A 17,099-nucleotide genomic window follows, 5' to 3' on the forward strand; every position below is an offset into this window, starting at 1 on the left:
GTATTTTTCAGTTTAATTATGTAATTGAATGTCTTCATTCTACTTTCCAGCCTGTGCCTTTATTTCCTGCTTAAAGGCAAGGGCTAGGAAAGGGTTAACTCTTAGTGCTGTGATTAAGAATATAGGTGGAACTGAGCAGAAAAGACTGCAGTTACTAGACCGAGACACTGCAACAGCTAAGTGAATATCCTTCCTCAACTTCCTTCTTCTCAGGACCCAGAAAAGGAACCGGAGTGGTGGAGGGGCACCAATTATGACAGACTAGAAGCAGGAGGCTAGCTGCAGACAGCTCCAAAATTCAGGTCCAGTGTACAAGAGAATCATATTCCTGCTACGGAGTGGGCAAGGCACCTTTGATCTGCCAGACCCTGCCACAAGCAGCAGATGCAGGAGATAGTTCCTTCCTGGAGCAGTGGCAGCTACAACAGCATCTCTTACCTCATCCATTCTTGTTCTTCTCTACACAGATGAATAGAAGAGTGGGTGTGGGGAGGTGCTGGTACTGGCTTCTGCTGCTGGGTAGGAAGGAGCCTAAAGATCAAAGTAACTCCCATACTCCCTAGTAGAAGATTGGGTCCACTGTACACCTGGCCTCACATGCTCTTTGTCACCTCCATATCCCTCTCTTCCCAACTCAATCAGAGGGACCTCCTGCCTCCTCGGTTCCCATCCTTCTCCTAGATGGATCCTCAAGAAAAAACAAATGGAGGGAGGAAATTCACTTACCTGTTCGACTACTCAAGCCTAACAGCTGCAACCCTATGTCTGCTAGCTGCCTGATCTTCTGCTCGTCACATCAACAGCAAGCCCAGCACACAGATAATAGAGAAGGCATTGCAACATACCTGTGTGGTACAAAAGATGAGACTAAATGATCTAATGGTCCCTCCTGGCCTTAAAATCCATTAAATTATTCTCTACCTCCCCAAACAACCCTGCCTTAAATTAAGAGGTGAAGAGTTAGAAAACAACAAATGTAATATAAAACCGAACCACGAAAATAAAACAAACATCCAGAGCTGTTAGAAAAAAGAGCCACTGAGAATATCTTAACACTTGGGGTGAAACATGCATGATAACCACATTGTAAGTAATTTGATACTGAGGCAAATGTAAGGAAAAATGCATGAACTTTCCCCTATCCGGGAAACAATTACAATTGTATTAAGTCCTGCCATTTCCTTAACCTTGATGAGCACTATTATTTACTCTGCCATTTAACTTTTTTGTTCTGAAACCTTCTAAAAGACAAATGTTACATCCTATTTAAATAGAACTTTGTCAAGATTTATCAGATTCATCCATACTGAGGTCTAAATTACATTTCCATGCCTTATCCACATGAACACATACAAAGTGACGTTCTCCTTTTCAATCGTCCCTTCCCTGCATTGTCTCTGACAATTTCAAACTAACTTCAGTTATTCCTTTTCACCATGAAATAAGACTGGATTTAGAGTGGTTACTTAAGGATTCTTTTTAGCAGGCTTTTCTACTTCCATAGATTTTATGTTCAGACATTAAAATGTAACATTCTCACCTTGTGTAAACAAAGAGTGTTCCTTCCACATCAGTTTTCTCCTAAAATAAAAGAAACATTCAAGTAATTCAAATGAAAATTCATAAGGTGAAGGAAAACCAATGTTTTCCACAAAACAATCGCTTAGTATCACCAGCAGGCATAAGACACACATTGGTATAGTGAATTTAACATATTGGATCATTAATACAACAAAGACAGCAGTAATAAAAGGGATTATCCTTATGAAGAGGAGAAAAGTGGATTTACTGCCATATTCATAGTCCATTGCTGATGAAGCAATAGGAAGCACAGGAACTATTATTTTGTCAACCATAAATAAGCCACCACTATCTTCCTTTTCCCAAAGACCATGACAGTTACATTGAGGAAATAATTAAACCAAATTTCAGGGATTTGCTAGTAAGAGATTACAACCACCATAGATCCCCTTCATCCTTCAGCTGAATCAGGTTTTACAATAAGACATGAAAACCATCAGCTCTGCATTTTTTTATTTTTAGTTCTGGTTTTTTTGAAGACAAAAAAATCTCACAGTCTTCTTATCTAATTTTCTCTCCTGATATCCTGTCAACCAAGATAATTGATGAGTTGTCATTTAAAAAAAGAAACTTCAGTGTCTCTACCTGATCTACTGGATGTCAGAAAGTGCCAGAACATTTATGCTTCTGCATTCCATTTGACACATAATATCCCACTTGCTTAAAATATGTAAGCTTTTCTGGTCCAGGAACAAACATTTTGGAGACACGTTCTTTGGGATCCTTTTAGATGAAAAATACTACATAAAATTCTGTCCACACAAAGATAGAGTTACATTTGAAAATCATGCTTAAACATAGATACAGACTAACACGGCTACCCCCTGATGCTTAAACATAGTTTCCCTAAACCAATTTTGATCACTGTTTAACCCCATCAGCATTAGCCAGTCAGCAGAGTTAAAAATCAATTTGGGGAAAAAAAACTTTAAGTAAGTTTTTCATACACAGCTCTATTTGCTGTATGCACAGGGGTTAGGTGAAATCATTATCACACTCTGACCCACGCATATTCAGTCTGACAAAATATTAACGGGACACTCAAGAAAATCTTTTTTTAAAAATATCATCTGTATTACTAATGTCTTATATTTTTTTAAAATATACGGATATACTTTTCAATATTTATTTTTTGCCTGTAACTCAGTGCAGACTTTGAAAATGGACTGGGGTAAGCTTCACCTCCTCCTAGTATCAGTTTAACTTTCTTATCCTCATTTACCAGCACATTGCATTTGTGTTTTCCCTCCCTCCCTCTCTCTCTTACTGCAGTGTAATATTTTAATCTAAAAAGTTTTTACTGAAATAAAGACTCTTGACAACATCGCTATTAGGTTTTGTAGGACTTCCTTTAAAAAACAACAACATATCCGTAACATTTATGTTTGAGGGGTGACTTACTCAAAATTGTCTATTTAAATAAGATTCCAGTCCTATAATCTAATTGTTATCGGGGTCTGCCCAGGCAATCACCAATGCAGAGTGCCACTGAAGACAATAAAAGCCTGTACAGGCATACTTGAACAGAGGAGATCAAGGGATCAGAGTTTAGACACAAAGCTCTACAGCGTATAATGTTAAGGTTACACAATTAAAATAACAAAAAGACAGGAAATGCAGAAGTTAAGACTCCCAGTTATATATCTTATATGTTTTATGTGTGTATAATATTTTAAGCAACAGATTTTAAAGAAAAGCAGGACTACAAAATACTACATATGTGCAATGCAGCTGTTTTTCTGGAAATCTTTTAACTTTTGCATTTACTGTCTTTTTATCATTTCTGACTGGATAACCTTAATGCTGCATTAACTATTTATTTAATTTTCTCTTTCTTACATGATTTAGATAGTATCTGCTTCCTTCTGGCTAAAAGTCCTTAATATGCAAATGAAGACAACAGACAAAAGATAGAGGAAGGGAAGGAGAAAGAAAAGAAATGCAGAGAAAGCTTGTTCATTTCAGCTTGTCAATGACATACACCAGCTCAGTTCTTCAACAGAGAGTGCACCAGGTTAACTAGGAGGCACCAATCAGTAGCTATTAAAGTGCATTGAAATGAATGCTTTTCTAAGGAAGAAAAACCTTCATTAATGGTCCATCTCTCTATGAGTGCTCATTTTGTATTAGGCATGTCCACAGTTCAATTTTCAAATGTTCAGAATTTTTAGATTAAATATTGACATTTCCAACTACTTTTTTTAAATTTTATCATGGACATACTTCTCACCAAAGATTAGGTTGATGCCAAGTTTCAAAGTTCAACCATATTTGAATTTCTTCTCGAAAAACAAATCTGGCTGTTTGTTTGTTTTTTAAATACACAGAGGCTAGGCTGTATTTTTTCATTGTATATAACTTTCAAAAACAGCTGACAAGATTTCTGTCAATTTCCCCCAAATTAATAACCTTTGGGCAGAGACCAATTGTGGAAAATTTTAAACAAATGGAGAATTTTATGAAGTTTTAGCACATGAAAATGAAAGGATAACAATTGAAACTATATTGTATTTGCTATCAAATGAATCCAAGACTGTGCTATAAACTGGAAGAGACTTAGGAGAGAAAGGAAGTTAGTTCAATGTGTATGGTTCCTCGGTGTGGCCCTGATCTAGGAAATAACTTAAGGCTTCTCTATGCTGTAACTAATGTGCTTTAAGGGGGTCTGAGTTCTAAAGCCCACTAACGTGTTGTGCATTACTTGTTCTATGCAGATCCTGCTGGTGTGCTTTAACACAGCACTGCAGAAACAGCACTATGTCAAAGCACACTAGGGAATCTTTGGTGCACACCACAGGGTCTACATGTACCAAGAAATAACTCAACACATTAGTGAGTTTTAGAACTCACACAACACACCCATACAGTACACTACCTCACATGCAGACAAGATCTTAAGCATGTACTTAACTTTAATTGCATAAGAAGTCCCACGGACTTCAGCATGTTAATCACATACTTAAATCCTTAACTAGATCAGGGCGTCTATAAACAGTATTCTTATCATGAAGATTTGTTACATTTGCTGCTTCTTGAGCATTGGTACCACATTACTGGTAAATCTGGAATTATATGCCGTGCTTCCAAAAATCATATACGCACACACCACTCCACAGAGCGTTCCAGCCACAATACACTTTCCATAGAGCACTGCATTGTATTCATACTATATACATATAGACTATATGCTCTTCAGGGCAAGGACTTGTTACCTGCTTTAGCACACATTGTTTAATAGACACCCCTATGAATTTAAAGTTCATCAAGCCAGCATGGGGGAGGGACGGCCACCTCTTCTTTCTCCCAACTATCTTCTCACCAGCTTTTGTCTGGTGTTTAGTTTCAGAGTAGTGCGGGAGAGAACCGGAAACTGTTCTTTTCCCCTTTCGGGTTTCACAATGGCCCTGGGCCTTTATAACTGAGCATATTAAATTTGATAAATTAAAGAAGAGAAATACAGCCCCAAGACTTTCAGCCACCATCCCTCCCAGCTCCCTCACTGCCCACGTGTGTGTCTGTGTGGGGTGTCTTCCCGCTTCGTGCCCTCCCCACGTCGGGGGGGGGGTGTGTGTCTCCCCACTGCCTGCCCTCCCCAAACTGGTATATGTGTGGGGGAGGGGGTCTCCCAGCTCCCTCCCCCCTCCTGTGTGTGTGTGGGGGGGTCTCCCCGCTGCCTGCCCTACCCCCCGCTTTGGGGGGCTCCCGGCCCGGGGGGGATCTCATCTCACGCACCCACTCGTTGGCGCGGTGCCCAAAGGTGTAGAGCGCCACCTGGCTGGCCACGTCCACGATGCTGCTGATGTAGGGGTCGTGCCGCTGCAGCGCCGCCAGGCTGATGTCCAGCCCCTTGCCCAGCAGGGCGGCCCCGGCCACCACCGCCGCCATTTTGCCCCCAACAACAACACTCACGGCGCGCTGGGTGGGCACGATTAATCTAAAGCCGAGAACGAGATGGAGCTCTGAGAGCGAGAAACAAACCCGCGCCAGGGTGCTGGACCCAGACTCGGTAGTCGAGCGCAGAGTTCACATTGCTCAGGATTGTTGCCATTAGCAACAAGATAAACTCACCAAAGGCCAGGCCGCACTCTCCGTGCGTAACCCAGGGGGCGGGGCCTGCAGGGACCGCACCGTGTAACGCCCGGCCTCGCACAGCCCACGCGTGAAATCCAGACTCTTCTGAGGGGCAGCCGTGGGAGGGCATGTGCACGCACGCACAGGCACGTGTAGCCAGCGGTGTAGAGAGACCGGTATTGCCAACCTCAGTTGTTCCAAAATCATAAAAATGGCTCAACAATCATAATTTTTAGGTTCCTTTTATTTGTTTTCTGGTGGTGGAGTCTTCAGGGTTCATGTTTAACAGATTTACTCCACCACCTGGAGGACTACAGACTTAGGGGTTTTGTTTTGTTTTGTTTGTTTTTGTTTTTAAAAGCAAGTTAAGAGTCTTTGAAAATCCCTTGATTCCAGCTGCTGGGGATTCAAGAAAAGTATTGAGAATTCATTTGCAAACTTAACACAATCAATCTGGGCTTGAATGGGGACTGGAGGTGGTTGGCTCACTACAAAAGCAATTTTCTCTCTCGGTATTGACACCTCCTTATCAATTATTGAGAGTGGACCACATCCACCCTTACTTACTTGGCCTTCAACATTAGTTCTCCACTAATAAGGTAACTCTCTTCTCTTCAGGTGGCAATATATATTTATGGCTGTTTCTGTAATTTTCACTCCATGCATCTGAAGAAATGGTTTTTTACCCACGAAAGCTTATGCCCAAATAAATCTGTTAGTCTTTAAGGTGCCACCAAACTCCTCGTTGTTTTAATGAAATTTTGAGACTTGGCAATGCAGAGTTAGAAACATAGGCAAATATAGGCCCATAAGCATATGTAAATACAGAAACACATATGCACAGAAATACATGCAGGGCACACATAGACATAGATGTATATGGGCATGTACACTCATACCTATGAGTATACAGACACACCAAAGCATCAACACACAAAAATACCCACAAGAGAGCACACAAAGCCGTACATGTCTGTAGCATAGACACACATACACACTTGAATGGGAATGGGCATGTATATATATGTATGGACATACACACATGGGTGGGTACACACCCATGGCTATATGTACTCATATTTGCCAGCATACACCTATGGACCTACTTACTCATCTGAATCAGCTATGAAATAATACAAGTGAAGCTAATCAATGGAGAGGAGCCATGATTAGAAACAGATGGACAATACGTTTTCCTCCAAAGGTAAGCAGTCCGGTGCCCTAACATCAGTCCAAAGTAAGTAAGATGTGGCGTTTCATGGACTAGGGCAGGCAACCTTTCAGAAGTGGTGTGCCAAGTCTTTATTTATTCACTTTAAGGTTTTGCGTGCCGGTAATACATTTTAAAGTTTTTTTAGAAGGGTCTCTCTCTAAGTGTATATTATATAACTAAACTATTGTTGCATGTAAAGTAAACAAGGTTTTCAAAATGTTTAAGAAGCTTCATTTAAAATTAAATTAAAATGCTGATCTTACGCCGCCAGCCTGCTCAGCCCGCTGGGTGGGGGGTTCAGGGCAGAGGGCTGGGTGTTGGGGGGGACTCGAGGTCAGGGCAGAGGGCTAGGGTGTGTGGACGTGCAGGGCACAAGACTGGGTGTGGGGGGGTTCAGGGCAGAGGGCTGGGGTGTGTGTGGAGGTGCAGGGCAGAAGGCTGGGTGTTGGGGGGGACTTAAGGTCAGGGCAGAGGGCTGGGGGTGTGGAGGTTCAGGGCAGAAGGCTGGGTTTGGGGGGGACTCGAGGTCAGGGCAGAGGGCTGGAGTGTGGGGGGGTTTCAGGACAGAGGGCTGGGTGTTGGGAGGGACTCGAGGTCAGGGCAGATGGCTGGGGTGTGTGGACGTACAGGGCACAAGGCTGGATGTGTGTGGGGGTTCAGGGCAGAGGGCTGGGGTGTGTGTGGAGGTGCAGGGCAGAAGGCTGGGTGGGAGGGGGGGTTCAGGGCCGAGGGCTGGGATGTGTGTGGAGATACAGAGCAGAAGGCTGGGTGTTGGGGGCAACTCAAGGTCAAGGCAGAGGGCAGGGGTGTGTGTGGAGATACAGAGCAGAAGGCTGGGTGTTGGGGGCAACTCAAGGTCAGGGCAGAGGGCAGGGGTGTGTGTGGAGATACAGAGCAGAAGGCTGGGTGTTGGGGGCAACTCAAGGTCAGGGCAGAGGGCTGGGGGGAGTGTAGGAATTGCAGGATAGAAGACTGGGGTGCTCGGCTCCTGGGGGTGCTCCCAGCCCCCTGCCCTGAGCGGCTCGTGGCAGGGGGCTGGGAGGGATATGACCTGTTCCACCCCCTTCCCCCAGGCCCGTCCCTATCTCTCTCTGCGTCCTCTACGGAGCAGCGAGCACGCTGCCACTCAGCTCTGCTCCTCTAGGGGGAGGGGAGGAGAAGGGGCCGGAATGCACCACGTTGTGTGAAGAAGCGGGGGAAGGGGAAGCTTGGCTGCCGCAGGACCAAGCTTCTGCCTCCTGCCCCCGCAGGGGAGAGCGGTGGTCGGGGGGGGGCTGAGTGGGGAGGGGGGCCGGGACCCCCCCCCACCGCTCTCCCTTGTGGGGGCAGGAGGCAGAAGCTTGATCCTGCGGCATCCAAGCTTCCCCCTCCCCCGTTTCTTCCCACAGCGTGGTGCATTCCGGCCCCTCCTCCTCCTCCTCTCAGTGGGCAGCAGCATGCTACTCAGAATCGGCTCCCGTGCTGTAGGTTGCTGACCCCTGGACTAGGGAAAGAAATGCTGTGGTCTGGAAACTTTAGGAGGAAGATGGGAAGAAAACCAGTGAGGAGGAAGGGTGATAATTAGGCATTCCTTGCTGCTCAAGTGACAAGTAGATCAACTCAATTTTTTCTGCTGTCTAAACCCTCCTGGATTCCCTAGTAACAAGACATCCCCCTGCCCCCGAATCCCCTCTGATGGGCCAATCCTTCTTATGGCCATTTTATCTACCCCAATTTGTCACTGAGGCATGGGAGGATTAAGCTCTCTCAACCTGACTTCTGCAGCTGCCCAGCCCTTTTGGTACCCATACTACTGATAATATTAAAAAAGGTTTCCCTATTTTGTATTGCAAAAATCTGGTCGACCTAACTCCAAAAGAGACAGAATATAATGCAGAAATTGATTTGCAATGGATTGTTCTTTCAGATTGTAAACATTCACTCATGGTTACAATTTGGCATTCCAGTGAAGGTCTGAGTCTGTTATTGTGCAACATTTTAATCAAGTTACTGTTTAATAACAAGTTATTGTTTAGATACCTTTTGAATTCTGGGAATGTATAAAAGCAGAAGTTAGTAAGATTGTTTCTGCTGGTGCCCATTTGGTCTGACTGAGTGGCTAATCAATGTTTAGAGCCTTGCAGGTTTGTTTCCATTAAGAGGAGAAATTGATTATAGGAGTCAGGTATATTCCTTGATGCAATCCTGTTTATTTACAAAGAATGTACAGTCCTGCTTCCCTGTACACAGAGGAGACAAATAACTGCAGGTAGTTTCCTTGCTCAGAAATCCTCAAACCTGCCTTTCCAGTGCATTCCATGCCCAAGGAACTCTGTCTCTCTGCTCCCTTCAGGACCACATTCACAACTGCTTTTTTTCCTCTCTGTTGGTTTTCTTTTTGGTTCCTATTGGTTTTCTCCTGGCTTCTTGCCTCTTTTACACACACAGCTTGCCAAACAATTCCTTACTCCCTGTGTCTGCGATCAGGGAACCCCTGAGCCCACACATCTTGGCCTCTGATGAGGCCTTGCCACATGATTCATTGCCTTGGGCAGTATCTTCTATAGTTTCCAACTATCTCACTACATTAAGGGGATTAATTGCGCCTTCTATTTAGCCTGAAACAAAAGTGCACACCCACAAGTTTTAACCAGTTTTGTGACCTCTAGAGAACAAAGGCCTGCTTGATGGCAGCCATTAACATCTTACAACATAACACTGTCAGCTTGTCTTGTGCTGCTGTAGTTCTTTAGTGAAGACTCTACCACACCAATGGGAGACTTTCTGCTGTTAGCGTAGTTAATCCACCTCCCCGAAAGGTGGTAGCTATGTCCGCAGGAAAGCTCTCTGTCTGACATAGAGCTATCTACACAGTGGTTAAGGTCAATATAAGTATGTTGCTCAGGGGTATGGATTTTTCACACCCCTGAGTGAAATAGTTATACCGATATAGGCCTGTAGTGTAGACCTGGTCTGTGTTTAAAAAAAATCTTGTAGGTACAGAAGCTTGTGAATTCTCAATTTTCTACCAAAAATAAGCACTTCTCAGCAAAGATTTCATAACAAAAAGCTTTAATTCTTTAAATGTGCTTGTTTTCTCACCTACTAATTCACTAAGGGAACAATCTATAATTGCTCTCCCAAAATCAAGTTAGCATGATTTTACTGGAATTTGTTTATGAAGCAAAGTGTTTTTTTAGCTTTGAAAATGTCCTAATTTTATAAAGCACATAATTGTGAAATATAGAATCATAGAAATGTAGGGCTTGAAGGGACCTCAAGAGATTATCTAGTCCAGCCCCCTGCACTGAGGCAAGACCACATATATCCAGCCATCCCTGACATATGTTTGTTTAGCCTATTTTTAAAAATCTCCAGTGACAGGGATTCCACAACGTCCCTCAATCTGATACTGTAGCAGCTACTCTTATGTAGAACTGGGTGAATTCTTTTTGGCAAATAGTAAATTCGCTAAAAATATCTTTATTGGGGAAGCAAAACTATTTGCAAATTTGGGTAGAATTCAGTGAATGGTTTTGACCAAAAACAAACGAACAAAAATTGGAAATAGTAACATGTTTCATTTCAACATTTCTGAAAGAAAACATTTTAAAACAAATGAAATGAACAAAATGTTTCAACTTTTTGTTTAGAAATGGCCTTTCATTTTGAAATTTAGCTAATAACAGAGTTCAACCTAAGCCTTCTCTCCAGGTGTGGCTGCTTCTAATCTACCTCCTTCAGGATTGCTCAGTCTACACCTCGGTTCTCTCTGTCTCAGATTCAAGTTGCTTCTGTGTAGTGAGTTACTCCAGCCCCCCTTACATTCTGGGCGGAGTTAAGCAAGCCCCCAACTCAAACAGCAGGACTCAGTATCTCTGCTTTCTTAAAAAGGACAGGAGTACTTGTGGCACCTTAGAGACTAACACATTTATTAGAGCATAAGCTTTCGTGGACTACAGCCCACTTCTTTGGATGCATATAGAGTGAAACATATATTGAGGAGATATATATACACACATACAGAGAGCATGAACAGGTGGGAGTTGTCTTACCAACTCTGAGAGGCCAATTAAGTAAGAGAAAAAAACTTTTGAAGTGATAATCAAGATAGCCCAGTACAGACAGTTTGATAAGAAGTGTGAGAATACTTACAAGGGGAGATAGATTCAATGTTTGTAATGGCTCAGCCATTCCCAGTCCTTATTCAATCCTGAGTTGATTGTATCTAGTTTGCATATCAATTCCAGCTCAGCAGTCTCTCATTGGAGTCTGTTTTTGAAGTTTTTCTGTTGTAAGATAGCCACCCGCAGGTCTGTCATTGAATGGCCAGACAGGTTAAAGTGTTCTCCCACTGGTTTTTGAGTATTATGATTCCTGATGTCAGATTTGTGTCCATTAATTCTTTTGCGTAGAGACTGTCCGGTTTGGCCAATGTACATGGCAGAGGGGCATTGCTGGCACATGATGGCATATATCACATTGGTAGATGTGCAGGTGAACGAGTCCCTGATGGTATGGCTGATGTGATTAGGTCCTATGATGATGTCACTTGAATAGATATGTGGACAGAGTTGGCATCGGGCTTTGTTACAAGGATAGGTTCCTGGGTCAGTGTTTTAGTTCAGTGATGTGTGGTTGCTGGTGGTATTTGCTTTAGGTTGGGGGGTTGACTGTAAGCGAGGACAGGTCTGTCTCCCAAGATCTGTGAGAGTAAAGGATCATCTTTCAGGATAGGTTGTAGATCTCTGATGATGCGCTGGAGAGGTTTTAGTTGGGGGCTGAAGGTGACAGCTAGTGGTGTTCTGTTATTTTCTTTGTTGGGCCTGTCGTGTAGGAGGTGACTTCTGGGTACTTGTCTGGCTCTGTCAATCTGTTTTTTCACTTCAGCAGGTGGGTATTGTAGTTTTAAGAATGCTTGATAGAGATCTTGTAGGTGCTTGTCTCTATCTGAGGGATTGGAGCAAATGCGGTTATATCTTAGAGCTTGGCTGTAGACAATGGATCATGTGGTGTGTCCTGGATGGAAGCTGGAGGCATGTAGGTAAGTGTAGCAGTCAGTAGGTTTCCGGTATAGGGTGGTATTTATGTGACCATTGCTTATTAGCACAGTAGTGTCCAGGAAATGGACCGCTTGTGTGGATTGATCTAGGCTGAGGTTGATGGTAGGATGGAAATTATTGAAATCATGGTGGAATTCCTCAAGGGCTTCTTTTCCATGGGTCCAGATGATGAAGATGTCATCAATGTAGCACAAGTAGAGTAGGGGCGTTAGGGGACGAGAGCTAAGGAAGCGTTGTTCTAAGTCAGCCATAAAAATGTTGGCATACTGTGGGGCCATGTGGGTACCCATAGCAGTGCTGCTGACTTGAAGGTATATATTGTCCCCAAATGTGAAGTAGTTGTGAGTGAGGACAAAGTCTGCTTTCTTATCTCCTCAGACTCAGTCTCTCCCCTTCTCTCTCAAGAAAAACTTAGATGAAGGTTGGCTGCATCTCTCACCAGCCAGCCTGATAGGGTCATTTCATATATATTGTCCTTTCAGCACAGTTTTATTACAAATGATCAGTAACTGACTTTACAGTATGATTGGGGGACATGTATGTTGCTGGTACCCACAAGTCTAAAAGACTATGGTTGGATCTTTGTCTACCTCAATTCCCAATGTTTAAGGAAGTTTTAGTCTTTTTGTTAGCAGTTTACGCGCTCAGGATTCCTTAACTGACTCAGCCTTGAACCAAATGGCACATGGAGAAAACTGTGCTCAGCCCAGTTAATTCCATCTGGCATAGTTATTTAAAAATGTAACTCCCAGAATCAAACTAGATCCAGTCATTTTCATTCTCAAACTAGAAAAAAATTGCAAGGAAATGATATATAACATCACAGTAAGTTATCGGCATCAGTGTATGTGTAATACTACCCCCTGGTGGAATTTGGCAGACCTTTTCGATGCAAAAGCAGCCCACTTCACTATCTGTTGAGAATTTTTATTTTAACTCACTGAAAAATAAGATTCTCTACTTTGGTGCTATTGATTTTGAGAACTCTGATGCTGTAGGTATTGTGTGTGATTAATTACAATAACCACAAGTTGTCATGGATTTCTGAAGAATTCTTTCAGGAAATGAGGGCATGTTGTTTGATTGAGATCACATTTCTTGCTTTGCACATTTTTGCAAAATGTTTCTGTTGCTGTAATTCTAAGTGTTGTCATATGGTGAACACTTATTTCAGACACTGTACATTTCACACACACCATCTTCTGTCTAAGGGCTCATCTATGTGGAAAAGTTTTACCAGTTATATTCATATAATTATACCTGTATAAATCCTCACCTCCAATGTGGACACTCTTATTTCAGTATAAGTGTGGCTTTTTTTGGTTTAGTTTAAACCCCTTGACAAGTAACATAAACTGAACTGAAAAAGGCACTCTTAGTCTAATACTGGAATAAGTGTGTCTGCATTGGAGGTTATACTGATGTATCGGTTTAAATTCAAACCTTATGTTATACTAGAAAAATGTTCCCATGTAAACAAAATCTTAGTTTGCTGCTCACTGCTTCTTTATTTACTTCTATTTTTTTCTGAAATTTTAGTTTTGCTCTGCAGATATCATTCCTTCCAACTGAGATTAATGCCACAAACCAGTCTGGTTTTGATAAGAGACTCTGTTAGTTCTCCAAAATCCTAAATTTAATTTAAAATTTAAGCTCTGTTAAATATTAATTTATTGCCTCAACTTGTAATTGGATACAAATGATAAAACTGATCCCTTTTATATATTTGTTTTTGGGATACACTAGTCATCAAACCTCTGAAAAACAGCACCCAGATTATTTCTTCCAACCTCTTCCCAAAAATGAAGGTGTTATAAACCTCCAATCCTGCTTCTTTTTCTATATCCAGAAACAAAGATGTCAAACATCGGGGGCTTCCACCCCCCCCCCCCAGTTCTGTAAGCATGAAATAAATCAGAAATCACTGAACTTCCTACATTGCTCAACAAGATTTCTGAGGTTTCACTTTGAAGTTTGTTTGTTTGTTTGTTTGCCATTTTGTTTGAGTTATAATCCCTAGCCTAACACAAGGTTATATTCTGATGAGGCAACCATCTTGAGTCCTTTATAATAAAGGGCAAGCATTTGAATTACAAAACCAGTAAAGTAATATTGTTACCATGAGAGCAACAAACTTGTACTCATTTAATAGAATATTGCTTTAGGATATTTACTATGGCTACTAATTTATTGCCATACTAGTATTTAATCAGGCAATCACCTTAACTCTTAGACATATGGCATTTGTCAGACAACCAACTGATCTATAACAGTACAGTCTTTTCACTGTGGTGCATACTCAGGGTTTGGGGAGCATTTTTATTTATCTGTTGCATTTTGCTGGTAAATACATAAAAGTTCAAAATACCAATGCAATATTTGTGTTTAAATGGTTTCAAGTTAAAAATGGACTCTTCCTTGCATGGAATATTGCAATAATGATTCACAAGTGACTGCACAATGTAATGCAATTACTGCCTTATACTAAACAGGGTTAGGCAACCTATGGCACGGGTGCCGAAGGCAGCATGTGAGTTGATTTTCAGTGGCACTCACACTGCCCGGGTCCTGATCACTGGTTTGGGGGGCTCTGCATTTTAATTTAATTTTAAATGAAGCTTCTTAAACATTTTAAAAACCTTATTTACTTTACATACAATAATAGTTTAGTTATATATTATAGACCTATAGAAAGATACTTTCTAAAATGGTTAAAATGTATTACTGGCATGTGAAACCTTAAATTAAAGTGAATAAATGAAGACTCGGCACACCATTTCTGAAAGGTTGCTGACCCCTGTACTAAAAGTTTGAAATACTGCATTTTGTTGTTAGATTGATATTGCTTTAAATTATTTTCTTTGTTATTTGTATTGCAGTAAGGCTTATGGACACTGCAAGAAGCATTTGGGCAGTCAAAGACCTAACATTTTTGTGTCTCTGTCAGCGATGCTCTGGGAAATAGTGAGCAAAATGTATCCCTGCTTTTATACTAGGGACAACTGGTACACAGGGGCCTTCTGTGGGCAGCCAATAGAAGATTTAAGCACTTTTAACGAGATTCTGGACTGAAAACCAAGGGTATTAACACCACAAACTCCAGTGGGTAGCTGCCAGGGCTGGCCTTACCATGAGGCGAACTGAGGCGGCTGCCTCAGGTGCCAGACTATGGGGGGGAGGAGGGCACCACTAGGACCCAGAGTGTAGAGGAGAACAGGCAGTCAACTGAAGTAGTAGAAGCCAGTTAGGCCCTTAAGATGCTGATATCTTCCCTCACTCAGGCCCTGCTACCAGCCTGCTTATTTGTCCCCTTCAATTGAGTGTTGAGAGCCACTATAGCTGCCACAGAACAGCAGTCATGAGTGAAAAAAGAAAACGCCCCTCTGGGGCAGCATTCAAAAAAAGAAAGAAAGCAAAGGAGGCTTTTTTATCTAAGCAGGGAGGAGCTTTCCTGAGATACATAGACACAAATGTTCACGGTGAGCCTTCTGGCCCCAGTGAGGATGTGAATGGTGAGGAGATGCCTGATCTTCCAGTTAGTCAAAGTGCAGGTGACCTGGCAGCTACTGCAGCATCCATATCTCTATCTCAAATGGATGTAACCATGCACATTCCTGAAGAAAAGTGTAGATCAGAGAAGAGTGTGGTGGAGGTGCAAGAAACAGCTGCTGCTGAGTTTAATTCCTTAAGTCTAGATGATCCAGGACTGTGGACTCACTTGAGCAGTAGCCTGAGGGACTTCCTTGTACTGCATTGGCCACAGCAAGTGAAAAACTTCATGTTCCCCAAAGACAATGAAAATAGAAGTTTCCATCCAACACATTACTGGTGTGAAATCCCCAAGGATGACAAAGTGGAGAGGCCATGACTTATGTACTCAGAATGCTGCATACTGTTTTTGTTGCAAACTCTTCCAGTCTAATGTTCCAGCCACATTGGGTTCTACAGAAACAAAGGACTGGAAATATCTGGCTAGAAATCTGGCATGCCATGAGAAGGCAGCAAATCACCAGAGAGCATTCCATAGGTGGAAAGAGCTTGAGATGAGACTAAGGTTAAAGGCCACCATAGATGATCAGCATCAAGAGAAGACTGCATCAGAGTCTCTTTACTGGCAAAATCTTCTGAAAAGGCTCATTGCCATTGTGAGAATGCTTGCTACCCAAAACCTAGCACTGCGTGGCACTTCAGATCAGCTGTATGTGCCAAACAATGAAAACTTCCTTAAAATTGTGGACCTGATGGCTGAGTATGATGCTGTACTCCCGGAGCATCTAAGAAGAGTCACCACCCAAGAAATGTACACACACCACTACCTTGGAAAAACAAGTCAAAATGAGATCATACAGTTACTGGCAACAAAAGTCAAACAGAAGATTGTGGCAGATCTGAAGTCAGCAAGATATTACTCTGTTATTCTGGACCGCACCCCTGACATGAGTCATACGGAACAAATGACTTTAATGGTGCATTTTGTAACAACAACAGAACCTATTGAAAATGTCCCTGCAATGGTGACCGTCAAAGAGCATTTTCTAGAATTTATTGACGATGATACTACAGAGCTGTTTTGACAAATGTGCTTCTTAAAAAGCTGGAAGATACAGGAATTGCGATAGATGACATGAGAGGTCAGGGCTACGATAATGGTGCCAACATGAGAGGAAAGAACAGAGGAGTACAGACACGGATCCGAGAGTTAAACCCTCGAGCTTTTTTTGTCCCATGCAGTTCTCATTCATTGAACTTGGTGGTCAGTGATGCAGCATCAGCTTCAAGTGAGGCTGCTGAATTTTTTAATATAATTAAAAGCATCTATGTATTTTTCTCTGCATCAACTCATCGATGGAAAATTTTGAAGCAACATCTGGGAACATCCGCTCTGATAGTGTGGCACTGAGTGCCACATGATGGGAAAGTCAAGTGGAGGCGATAAAGCCTATCAAACACCAAATTGGGAAAACAGATGATGCCATAGTTGCCATTATGGAGGATAACACTACGACAGGAACTGTTTGTGGGAGAACAGTGGCAGAGGGAAATGGAATCACCAGAAACATACATAACTTCAAATTTCTGTGTGGCTTAGTGTTGTGGCATGACATACTGTTTGAAATAAATGTTGTAAACAAGAGACTCCAAGGTGTTGACCTTGATATATCTGGAGCAATGGAACAACTGGGCAAAACAAA

General features: G+C 42.3%; 2 protein-coding genes across 6 annotated transcripts in view; one reads left to right on the forward strand and one right to left on the reverse strand.

The window, feature by feature from the left end:
• DCP1B (decapping mRNA 1B) overlaps positions 1–5,561 on the reverse strand; it is a 55,900-nt gene extending 50,339 nt beyond the window's left edge. Inside the window, exons 1-2 of one of the 5 annotated variants that reach the window (XM_054035359.1) lie at positions 5,314–5,556; positions 1,541–1,581 (exon numbers count right to left, since the gene is read on the reverse strand). In XM_054035359.1, coding sequence (XP_053891334.1) covers positions 1,541–1,581; positions 5,314–5,466 — 194 coding nt within the window. In that variant the 5' untranslated portion in view covers positions 5,467–5,556. Of the gene's footprint in view, positions 1–726; positions 820–1,540; positions 1,582–5,313 lie in introns of those variants that run through there. The other 4 variants (XM_054035351.1, XM_054035368.1, XM_054035378.1 and 1 more) reach the window with 4 other exon arrangements.
• The window catches only part of CACNA1C (calcium voltage-gated channel subunit alpha1 C), a 734,131-nt gene that overhangs the window by 17,445 nt on the left and 699,587 nt on the right, over positions 1–17,099 (forward strand). The gene's annotated exons all lie outside the window — the stretch shown is intronic.

The sequence above is a fragment of the Malaclemys terrapin genome, chromosome 1 (assembly GCF_027887155.1).
Source record: "Malaclemys terrapin pileata isolate rMalTer1 chromosome 1, rMalTer1.hap1, whole genome shotgun sequence".
Taxonomy (NCBI): Eukaryota; Metazoa; Chordata; order Testudines; family Emydidae; genus Malaclemys; species Malaclemys terrapin.